This window comes from Pan paniscus, chromosome 16 (genome assembly GCF_029289425.2).
Source record: "Pan paniscus chromosome 16, NHGRI_mPanPan1-v2.0_pri, whole genome shotgun sequence".
NCBI classification, from domain to species: Eukaryota; Metazoa; Chordata; class Mammalia; order Primates; family Hominidae; genus Pan; species Pan paniscus.
In genome coordinates, this window is record NC_073265.2 from 72,754,782 (window position 1) to 72,766,953 (window position 12,172).

A 12,172-nucleotide genomic window follows, 5' to 3' on the forward strand; every position below is an offset into this window, starting at 1 on the left:
TGATGGGGAGATGACTACATGATTTGCTTACACTTACATATTTACCAGCCCAGTGGACCCTAGATTTTGTAACTTGATATTATCCATGCATTGATTTGTATCCCATTTTCTTTTGGTTTTCTTGATGAGAGCTAATAAAAACATGAGAAAATGTGAGCAGACCTAAAAGCCTAGGGCCATTAATAATGATGATGGTGATGATGGCAGCTAAGGGTATGAAAGCACCAGTCCATTTATCATTCCAGGGCACAGTGAGGAGGTGGCTGTTTGTATTTTTGGTGTGTTTCTTTCATTTAGTGAATACTGATTTTCTCTAGTATACTCAACATACAATCCCAAACATGAAAAGTTCATAAAAAGATAGTAGGGATGTCAATCTAATACTTCTTCCTTAAAAGGTCCTTTTTAATTTTGAATATTTGAATGTATTTTTTAATTAATGAAATTTAATTCAAAAGACCTCTTCATTGCTCACACTGAAACATAAGGGGAATGTAGATGACATTTTGAATTGGAATATACAACTCACAAATTTTCTTTAAAAGCGTTTTATGTGTATATATGAAATGTTTCAAATTTAATAAGATTTGTCTTTATAAGAGGCCAAAAATAATTTTATTTAAAATATACACAGAAATACAATAGAAATATTTCCAGCCACCAATAAAACAAGTGTTCATTAAGGATAGAGATAAAGTTACTGATCCCTATTTAGCTGTTTAAATTCACACAAAATAGTAAAAGTAATTTTCTTAAAACAGCAGCAAATAATAAACTTTCCTTGGGAAAACATTTTTCAAACAACATTTAAAAATATTCTGATGATTTGCCTTTTATATTGAGTTTAATAATGAAGCATATTCATCTTATTTGCAAAAGTTACTCCTCCAGTCTGCATTCACTGTTTTGAATTTTTTAATATGCACAGGCCGTATTCTCTTTTGAATAGTTTCATTTCATGCTCACTACTGTTGGCACTAAATTGTAATTTTTTACACTTATAATTATTTTATATGTCAAACAATATTGAGATGGATGATCAAGTTTATTCACAAATGATTTTGAATATATTTCTTTAAACAAACTGTTTCTCAAGAATTTCCATTTTCCTTCAAAAAAAATTTACACAATACCATATAGCTCACACATACAGTGCAGAGCAAGAATGTACATATTCTTAAGTACTCACGTATGAGAAGAGAGTGAAATGGGACAAAATATCAGTACCAGTATAACAAAAGTTAGTAATTTAGAAAGGAGGAACATGAAGTAATATTTTTATTCCACTTTTTCTTCTGCCTTTGTTTTTATGAAGAACTCTGGTTTGTAGATACAACGATAGGCCAAGAGCTGAGGAAGAACTCCATATGCTATGTTTAATGCTAAAAAAAGGATTTTTGCTTCTTCAGGGACTCTGTAGACATAAGCAGTTCTAGCATGAAGAGATGCACCAATGTGAGAAAACTGAGCCTGTTGCATTTAAAAAAAAAAAAATTGGGTAAGCATGAAACGTGTTCAGTTGGATGCATGATGAGTTCTGAATGGTTCATTGAGGCTACGTTTCTGTGCCCTCAAAACCAGTCTCACCTGCAGGCAAAATACCTTCAAACAATCCAGAGTCTTTAATGTCAGAGACTTTCATTAAATTTAGTCCTTGATTAAATTTAGGGCCATTCTTGATATGACTGTTCAAATAAAGTAGATATTATTTAGTGTAGTTTTATCATGCCAGTTGTGTTTTTTAACCATCAAGTGCCCCTTACTGAACATTAGTGGCTCAATCTAATAGAAAAATCTGAATAAAATCTCAAATTTTTTTCTGATTTGTGTTCTGGAGATCCTACATACAGACTCAGTTGTGGTTCACAAATTGTGTTCCAATAAAAATGAAGAAAGCGCAGAGTTTTAAAAAACAAATATTTTTAGCATAACAAACTATTGAAAGGGAAGCACTAGGGGGACCTCAGCTTCATTTATCAGTCTTTCATCTACTCCTTGGAGCAAGAGCTCATACCCTTTCCCTATGTGTTTTTTGTTTATTCATTTATTCATGTATTTGTTTTCTGCAGCTTTTAAAATATTAAGGGTTGTTTGTAAGATAAGGTTGTTACCAACTTGGGTGGAGGTAGGAGTACGGTTGCTCTTTGTAAAATGGCAAATGTACATGCAGGCAACCTTTTTAAATCAAATTATAATTTATTTAGAAGTATGACTTGTCAGCATTATCCACATTTGCAAAATGGCCTCCCTCTCTACTTATATACTTGTTCAGAAAACACATTCAGAATGTGCCAATTGGTCTTTTTTGATATTTTTCGCAAGCACAGAGGAAAACTGTATTGGAAAGGGTAAGACAGACCACAGCAGGATTAAAAGCTCCTGTCAGAAAATTTCCTCAGAAGGCTTGTATCATTACAAAATGTACCCCTGGAGTCTGCATTTTCATATCTTGCTGAAATTCAAGATACACATGAATAAAGGATTGGGAATCTAAATGTAATAAGTAGTAAATTATCAGTTCATCAGGATCAAAGAGACAAAAGACTGCACTATAGAGAAGGCATAGAAGTAACAAGAATGAAGAACTAGATAATTTGCTTTAAATACATATAAGTTATTTTACATTTCCTTCCATATGAAACCAATTTATTCTGCTGAGTGATTTCACAGATAAAGGTGTTACTTACTTGACTTCACCATGACAAGAAAAGGACAAGTTTTTTTAAGCAGCATCTTTATGAATTTTTTATCAGTGGCAGATATTTTAATGGGCTGCATTTTTACAAATTCCTGATATATTCTGGAGATCTGTGGTACATTTTTGCTACTCTGGAGATATAAATTAAATTAGCATGATGTATTGCCAAGGACCAGCACGTGGATTGTCTACATTGTGATCCATGAGGCACTGAGAGGACTCGGCCCTCAGATACACCTCCCCTGGGTAGATGCCCAGGCAGACCCCAGCAAATGTATTTGCATCTCTGGGCTCCGAGGACAAAAAAGCCTTGAGAGTAAAGGGCACTTTCAGGGCTGCCCTGAGGAGGTGCTTTCTGGACATTCTAGGAGCTCTGAGCAGGAGCATGGCTCCTGTACTGTTTTTCCTTAGGGCCTGTTTTGAATAATAGTGTTTTTCTGAATATATAACCAAGCATTTTCTTCTGGACTGGAAGCCAAATTTGATCCCTGGTTCTCAGAAATCTGGGTTTGGTGGTTCTGTCTTTATAGATACTTGTACACATCACAAAATCACCAAATTTGGGGAAATGCCAACCATACTTTGAGAGAATAAATATGAGCAGTTGTGCCTACTTGCATAGGGGAGCCTGTGTAAAAAGTCAGTGATTCCGTAGGCTCTTTTCCTGCACTAACCAGTGCAGTTAATACCTCATTTTCATGAACAGCAAACTCATGGCAACATTAAGTGAATCACGGCCGGGCGCAGTGGCTCACGCCTGTAATCCCAGCACTTTGGGAGGCCAAGGCGGGTGGATCACCTGAGGTCAGGAGTTCAAGACCAGCCTGGCCAACATAGTGAAACCCCATCTCTACTAAAAAATACAAAAAATTAGCCGGGCGTGGTGGCAGATGCCTGTAATCTCAGCTGCTCGGGAGGCTGAGGCAGGAGAATTGCTTGAACCCGGGGAGTGGAGGTTGCAGTGAGCCAAGATTGTGCCACTGCACTCCAGCCTGGGTGACAGAGTGAGACTCTGTCTTTAAAAAAAAAAAAAGATTCATGTCCTTAGATTAGATTGTAAGCCCACTGGGCAGGTACTGTGTCTAATGTTTTGTGTGGCACCTGTCACATTGTTAGAGCTCAATAAACGTTCAACAACAATGGACTTGTGACTGTCAAAATACAAAAAGGGTCTACAAAGCATTTCTCTAGTTTTGTATGTATTTTAGTAGGCCTCTTTATTCAGAATTATTAAACAAGGCACAAAAATTTTAACATTCATAATCAAAAGAGGCATTTGTATGTGAGAGAAGAACTCTAAGGCCAGTTGTGTGCAGCTCCTAGTACTGCTCATAGTCCTAATGGATGTACTTATGGTGGCCACACTTCCAGCTGAGTGAGCACCTGACCATAGCTTTCTCCTAAGGCATAGGATGTTAAGTGTTCAGGGTTCTGAAGTTCAGAAAAACAGTCTCACCTGAGGAGTTTTCTCTTCCCAAGCACATAGCTAATAAAGGGCTGCAGGTTTTCTCCTGGGTGATGTTCCCAGCAGCACAAGGCCTCTCATGGCAGGACCTGAAGAGCTCAGCCTGAGCCTGTGCTGGGGTCAGGTGGCTCAGTGAACTCAGTGCTGCTGAATTAACAGGAGGCCCAGGATTACAGATATGAGTTGTTGATCCTAGAAATTTCTCCAGAATTTAGCAATGTGAGGTTGAGTCCCTAATAATTTTTCTTCTGCTTCATTCTAAATCATTTTCACCTTACAGAAATAATTAAGAGATATACTCTGATTTTTTTTTAAGAATGGATGATTGGAATGGCACATGAGACAATAAGGTGAACAAAGGTTAAATTTTAAGAGCTGTTTTCTTACATGTATAGAGACAATCTGTAAAGGATAACTAAAAAAGTTAATCGTGGTTCCAGAAGGAGGAACTGAAAGAGTGTTATATGTCCATGTGAATGTTATAGGCAGAAAACTTAGGTGACCATTGGGATGATAGCCAGGGTCTTTTGCTAATACAGTATAAATAGCTAATCTAGAACTGTGTTATCTTTTCTTAGAGTTTTCTGAGCAACATAGTTCATTGGTTCAGAACACTGACTTTGGAACTAGACATCCAGAGTCAAATCACAGCTCCACCACAAACCAGCCGTATGGCCTTGGGTGAGGTGTGGAACCCACCTCATAGGTTGTTATGAGGGTTCAGTGAGGTGATGTTTGTGACATGCTTAGACAGTGTCAAGCACTTGGGGCTATTCTGTAGACACAAATACAAAACTGAAATACCCATTCATGATCTGGTGCTCGACTCTAGAAAATCTGGGCCCTTTGTTTTTAGATTCTCTTGACCTTTTGACCTTTTTACTGTGAGTGTCTCCATGAAAGGATAAGTACATAAAAGATGTTAAATCAGTATAATTTAATACTAAATAAAGATGTTTAGCAATGAATCACACCAGAAGCAAATGAAGAAAACAAGATTTGCATTAGTATCCCAACTATCCATGTTCTTCCTAAACTGTTACTTTCAGATTTTTCTTAACGTCTCCATGAGGGAAAAACCATATGAAATTTACTTCCAGGCTGAGCGTGGTGGCTCATACCTATAATCCCAGCACTTTGGGACGCCAAGGCAGGAGGGTCACTTGAGTCCAGGAGTTTGAGACCAGCCTGGGCAACATAGCAAGACCCTGTCTCAAGTTAAAAAAAAAAGGATAAAGAAATTTACTTCAGTAGAGTTAACTCTTCACAACCAAATTATTCACACGTAAGTTTCCATATCTCTTTGTGAGAAAAAGACATGACATAGCACCTACATAGCCAGGGAGTTAGAGAGTCTGAGGGCAGCACCTGACTGAAGTAACTGAACCTCCTTCACTGGCTGTGGGATGGCAGGCTCCTTACCAAGCCCATGGTGAGTCTGTCCCAAAGCTTTCACCCAGTTTCTTTGTTTTCTTGGTAATTATATACAATACACTTAATTTAATTAGTTTGTCTTCAGGTTAATCTTCGGAACAACATAAGGCATATCTCCAAATTCTTACTGGGAATCTTCTACCAGTAATAATAGCAACAAAGGGTTACATAGCTGTTATGTGCCAGACACTGTTTTAAGCCCTTTACATATATTACCTCATCCAGCCCTCACAGCAATTCCATGAGAAAGCTACTGTTACTATCCTCACTTTACAGAAGAGGAAACTGAGGATCAGAGAGGTAAAGTAGCCAAGGTCATTGTGCTTATCAGCAACAGGCTAGAATCTGAACCAGTTCACCTCCAGAGCTTATGTTCCTAACTATATGAACTCTACTGGCTTTGGCTTTTTTTCATTTTCATTGATATTTTAGCAGAGAAAATGCTTCAATTGATAGGAAATGCTAATAAGTGGATCTAAGCAGCCTATAATGCCTTTCAGATTACACTTGCAGCTTTAATCCTATGGTTAGCATTTTATATGAAAAGATACCTGGGTTATGAGTAAGTCCCCAGTGGAACTCTTTGGTCTAAAATGTGTCCTGGTTTCATTTTATTCAATCTTCTTTTACTCTTTCCTTGATCTTTTGATTTCTGAAGGCAGCAGATTTGGCAGACTCCTACATGGTCTGAAATCAAGGCCCCAATAACTACTCACTCTTTTTTCTTTCTTTTTTTTGAGACAGTCTTGCTCTGTCACCCAGGCTGCAGTGTAGTGGGCGTGATCTTGGCACACTGCAGCCTCTGCCTCCCAGGTTCAAGCAATTCTCCTGCCTCAGCCTCCCAAGTAGCTGGGATTATAGATGCCCACCACCACACCCAGCTAATTTTTTGTATTTTTAGTAGAGACGGGGTTTCGTCATGTTGGCCAGGCTGGTCTCAAACTCCTGACCTCAGGTGATCCACCTGCCTGGTCCTCCCAAAGTGCTGGGGTTACATGTGTGAGCCACTGCGCCTGGCCACTACTCAATATTTCTTCCATTGGCCTATACTGATCTAGAACTTTTCAAAGGTGGTTTTTTTTCCCTTACTAAGTTGCATAGATTCTTGAGAGTTTACTAGATGTTTCAGTAAAAGTAAGTTTTAGTAAAGTTAGTAGGATCATGAATGCATAAGGCTTCTAAATAAGAATGGCAATTTTAGCAAGCAAAGATGCTGATTAAAGTTACAGAAAAATGCCTATTTTTGTTTTGTTTTGTTTTTTTGTGGTGGTGGGAGAGACAGGGTCTCTCTCTGTCACCTGGGCTGGAGAGTGCAGTGACACAGTCTCGGCTCACTGCAACCTCTGCCTCCTGGTTCAAGCGATCCTCCCACCTCAGCCTTCCTAGTAGCTGGGACTGCAGGCATATGCCATCACGCCAGCCTAATTTTTGTATTTTTTGTAGAGATGGGGTTTTACCATGTTGCCCAGGCTGGTTTCAAACTCCTGACTTCAAGCAATCCACCCACCTCGGGCTCCCAAAGTGCTGGGATTATAGGTGTGAGCCACCGTGCCTTGCTGGAGAGTGCTTTCTGTGATGAATGTGTCAGATACTCCCATAAGATGAGACTCCATTTCATAAGCGAGTATTTGCTAAGTACAAAACAAATAACGTAATTCAGTATTCTGGTCATATCTATTGTTTTGTTGCGGCATGGCTTCTAACTTTTCCTTAGCCTACACACTATAAGTGGGTAGATATTAAAGCTCAGCCAAGAGCTATGGGAATCAGACCCATAATTCTTTACTCAGTCTGTCTTCACCTGCTGGGCTGGGAGAAACATCCTTCTGACATTTACAGGATCTGGTCCTTAGCCTTAGGCTCTGGATCTGGGCATTCACCATCAAGAGAGGGGCTTCAGGCTGCCTTATCAACTGGGCAGTGATGGATAAGCCCCAGGATGCCTGACGTCTGACATGAACGAGGTAATGCCCCTGCGGCTGCCAGCTGCTCTGTAGTCCACACTGCCCTTCTCAGAACCACTTGGCTGGAGTAATAAGTGCCCATCTGCAAGCTTAGCTTCACCAACAGATTAGGGTTTGTCTTATTGCTACAGGCTTACCATGCCCATTTTCCTCTAAGCTATGACCTTCCTAAGCTTCCTGACTGTTGACCCTGGCCATGTGACTAGGCTTTTGCCTAGGTTTTCCTGCTGTTTCCATTTGTCTCCTGAGACTTGACCAGGTCCAACATCTGGTCTCTTTAACCAGCCTGCTGGCTGATGACACTTAGCATTCCTGCATCAGGGACTGGTACCAGGCCGACCAGGCACATGGCAGGCAGAGGAGGCCTGATTGTGCAGGCAAAGCACACAGGTAATAGGTGTCAAACTGAACAGCTGTCAAACTGAACAGTCTAATCCTCTAAAGAAAGGGCTGGCAAGAGTGAAGTGGGTATGCGGCCATCTGTTCTGAAGGATACAGGAGAATAAGGCAGAGGAACCAGGCCAAAAAAAAAGGCAAGGCTTACTCTGCCCTCAGACCTGCTGCATATGCCCACACCTCAGTGTTTCCCTGGGTTATTCCCTGGAGAGGCTCAGCCTAATAAAGCCCCACTTGGCCCTCAGAGTCCAACTCAGAATGTCACTGCCTTCCACCCACAAGGTTCTCCAACACCTCGTACTACATACAGTCTTTTGTGCTGTAGGACTCTGTGCCATAGTTCATTGTTTGCATGGGGTGGGTGAGATAACACAATGGTGAAGAATATGAGCTTTGGAGTCAGACAGGATTTCATAAACCTATTCTGCCATTTAATAACTGTAATCTTAGGCAAATAATTTCAGGTGGACTGAGCCTCAGCTTCCTCATCTTTAAATTGGGGTTTTTTTTTTTCCAGAGCTATTACAAAAGATAATATTATGTGTCCATTGTGCTGTTTATTCTGAGGCAGGCAGGAAGACCACAGTCAGCAGCCTCCCCTCAGTTGACCTGGTGCCAGGCCTGGACCTTGAAAATATCCCACATGATCTTGGCATAAAAAAGAATTAAAATTTTAATTGTGTTAAGCCACTCTGAGTATTTGTTACAGCAGCAGAGCACATAGCCTATCCTTAGACAAATAGGTAAGTAAAACTTTTAACGTGGTTTGCCTGGCATGAAGTAAGGTAATGAGAGCTCAGACTAGTGTAGGGGCAGCGGAGCTGGAAAAAAAAAATGGGTTGGAGAATCACTGGAGTAAAACTAACTGGACCTGGTTGGGTGTGGTGGCTCACACCTATAATCCTACCACTTTGGGAGGCTGAGGCAGGAGGATTACTTGAAGCAGGCATTTGAGAATAACCTGGGCAAAAAAATAAGATCCCACCCATCTCTTTAAAAAATTTAAAAATTAGCTGTGTGCGGTGGTGTATGTCTGTAGTCCCAGCTACTCTAGAGACAGAGGCAGGAGGATTGCTTGAGCCTAGGAGTCTGAGGCGCGGTGAGCTATGACTGTGCCATCACACTCCAGCCTGGGAGATGGAGCAAGACCATGTCTCTTAAAAAAAAAAAAAGGACTTAGTGGTGGTCTAGATGTAGAGGATGAGGAGTGTAAATAATTACTCCAAGTTTCTGGCTTGAGTTGCTGGATGCAGTTGGACTATTTAAACAGATAATGAAAAAATGGAAGGTTGTGGGGAGGATCAGGTCCTATTTTATATATTAAATCTGAGGTGCTAGTGAGGCATGCAAGTAAAAAGACTGAGTTTGGAATGAAATACAGGAGTCTGGGAATGGTGTGGGCCGAAGGTAGAAAACTGGAAGTCATCAGCTTATAGTTGGTATTGAAAGATACAAAGATAAAGACCTAAAATACAGAAATAAACCCCAAGGACTGAGGAATCGGGTATTTAGAGGTCTGCAAAGGAAAAACAACCAGCAAAGAGCAATAAATGTTAGTTCTCTTCCTTCTTAAGCCCCTCAAGAAAAGGACAGGAACCATTACTTCTGGATGCTACATCAACTTTTTCGATACTACTATGCTAATTTTATAATTAAGAATTACCTCAAACTGAAAGGATTTAATGCATTGACCCCTTAAATACTATATTTTTCAACCGTGTGAATTCTAGTATGTCTTGCGATCATGGTTATTATACCATGCATATAATTGACTGTACAAGCCTACAGTTTCTAGATGAACCTCATTCTTATAACTGCTTGAAAAGAACAAGATGAAGCTAATGTTTTTAAATGATAAGTTCATTTGTTTTATTTCTAGTAAGAAAAACAATGAAATTAATTTTCTTCCTTGTTCAGAAGATTGATTTGTTTTGCTAATTATCTTGTAAAAATGTGCTTTATGTTATGTGTGAAGTTCTCCATAGATAATTTCATTTTCAGTTAAACGCAGTAAGCATTCACTGAACACCTACTCTAGGCCAAATATTTGGCAAGGTGCCAGCGGAAAAGGAATGAAACGACAGGCCCAGAACATTTTTTAAATCAGTTTCCCTGGTTCTGTATAGCATAGCGTAGTGGAATTCTGAAGTCTTAAATTTGGATGGACATTTTGAAGGTGACAGCTCTCAATCCTTTTTTAGTAGCCATGGTATTCAGAGATTGTGAAACAGTCCAATAAAACAACAATGCCACATGCTGGGTGTGTAACCTTGGGCAAATCATTTAACTTCACTGGACCACAGATAAATTCCTCATCTGTGTAACTGGATGGCACATCTACCATATAGTTATTGTGAGATTGAAATAAAATGTACTTGCAGAAATGTCTTCTGAAGAACTGCAAAACAAAAGGTGACATGTCTAATAGCTATCTCCTAGTCTAAAACACTGAGCAGAGAAGTTTTTCATATATTCAACAATTGACACCTAGACCACAAGTAAACCTTCACAACAGAATATTCTTAGTACCTGAGCCAGACCTCCAGCATGTATCAATGTGATGTCAGGCATCCAGGAACATCCAGGAACCACTAAGCCATACAGTGCAGTCACAAAGTAAGGAACAGAATAGAACATATATGCCAGCATCTGTATTGAACAGAGAAATAACATCATCAGCAAATTGGCAGTTAACTTGGCCTGACTAAAAAGTACAAAAAAGTAAACATTTTCATCTTTGAAAATATTAATTCCTATTTCCTATATGGGACTCTTTTTTTTTTTACTTTTATTTTTATTTATTTATTTATTATTTTAGGTGGAGTCTCACTCTGTCACTCAGGCTGGAGTGCAGTGGCGCAATCTCGGCTCACTGCAACCTCCACCTCCCGGGTTCAAGCAATTCTCCTGCCTCAGCCTCCTGAGTAGCTGGGATTACAGGCATGTGCCACCATGCCCGGCTAGTTTTTTGTATTTTTTCAGTAGAGATGGGGTTTCACCATGCTGGCCAGGCTGGTTTCAAACTCCTGACCTCGTGATCAACCTGCCTCAGCCTCCCAAAGTGCTGGGATTACAGGCGTGAGCTACCGCACCCAGCTGGGACCCATTTTTTAAAAAGAAAATTAATTTTAGAAAAATCTTAGGCTTCATAACTACTTGACCTGAATTTTCGGATAAGCAGCAGGATCCTTTAGATAGGGCTCTTGAAATTGCGTATATAATCGGCAGAGCTCAGATGGGCAATCCAAAGCAATCTAAGGACAAAAATAAACTCATTATAAAAATACAATCACATCTGGTTCTTAGGTTTGCTGATAAGGCTAAATGTGCCAGGTTTAGTCACAAGCTGCTTTGCTGTTTAACAAAACGTATGCATTGTAGAGGTTCATCAATGATGGAAATATTTTGCAGATTTGTTCTAAGGAGATTAAGCAAAGGTTAATTATGGTGCAGGAAATGGAAACTAATGCCCTATTCTTGGGTATTTTTCAGATATTCAGAGTTTAAGTATCTAGGTTTGGCTAGCCAAAGCACAGCTTGCTTTAAATTATGAGTTTCACTTTTCTTGGAAATAACTTAGCCCACTATTCCCTACAGGAAGAAAAGTATATTTCTACACCAAATTCATCTTACTATGCATTGCAAGATTTGAAAATAGCACCTTCCTGTCTCCAGTGCATCATAGAGTATATGGCCTTTGGAGGCAGTAAAAGATGATTTGAAAGCAGGGTCCTCTTGCCGGAAAGTCTCTTTGGCACTTTACTAGGTCCCCTCTGAGTCACCTTCCTCCCCTCAGGCACCATTCCTCATGTCTTTGGCCATAAATGTTGTCCCACCTAGATGGCATATATGAACACAGGCCAATGGCAGAGTTGGTAAAAATGGCCCCAATCCAAAAGCCCTACCCACCTTGCATGCACCCCCACACATGCACACATTTTTCTCCTGCACAGGGAAGGGGATATGGCCGTGCAAGAATACAGGTGGGGCCCACTATTTTTTGTTGTTTGAACTTTAAGAATTACAACAAACTAACCAAAGAACAGTTTCAGTGGCCCTGTGGTCTAAGCAAAGCTATGGCCTTGCCTTCTTTACTTCTCTTCCCCATGCCCCTCCTCCTGTTAGCCAGCTCTCCTCCAGAAAGTTTCTGACATTTCACAGATAAAGATAACTCTTAAAACAGCTTCTCACCCTGAACCCAGCCTGCTGCACAGG

General features: G+C 40.0%; 2 protein-coding genes across 8 annotated transcripts in view; one reads left to right on the forward strand and one right to left on the reverse strand.

Moving 5' to 3' along the window:
• HDGFL3 (HDGF like 3) overlaps positions 1-12,172 on the forward strand; it is a 94,088-nt gene that overhangs the window by 69,747 nt on the left and 12,169 nt on the right. The gene's annotated exons all lie outside the window — the stretch shown is intronic.
• TM6SF1 (transmembrane 6 superfamily member 1) overlaps positions 593-12,172 on the reverse strand; it is a 29,818-nt gene continuing 18,238 nt past the window's right edge. For 5 of the 7 annotated variants that reach the window (XM_003815291.6, XM_063596886.1, XM_055098878.2 and 2 more), the window contains 3 exons: positions 11,119-11,211; positions 10,487-10,606; positions 593-1,470 (listed from right to left, as the gene is read on the reverse strand). In XM_003815291.6, coding sequence (XP_003815339.3) covers positions 1,279-1,470; positions 10,487-10,606; positions 11,119-11,211 — 405 coding nt within the window. In that variant the 3' untranslated portion in view covers positions 593-1,278. Of the gene's footprint in view, positions 1,471-3,694; positions 7,229-10,486; positions 10,607-11,118; positions 11,212-12,172 lie in introns of those variants that run through there. The other 2 variants (XM_034939301.3, XM_055098879.2) reach the window with 2 other exon arrangements.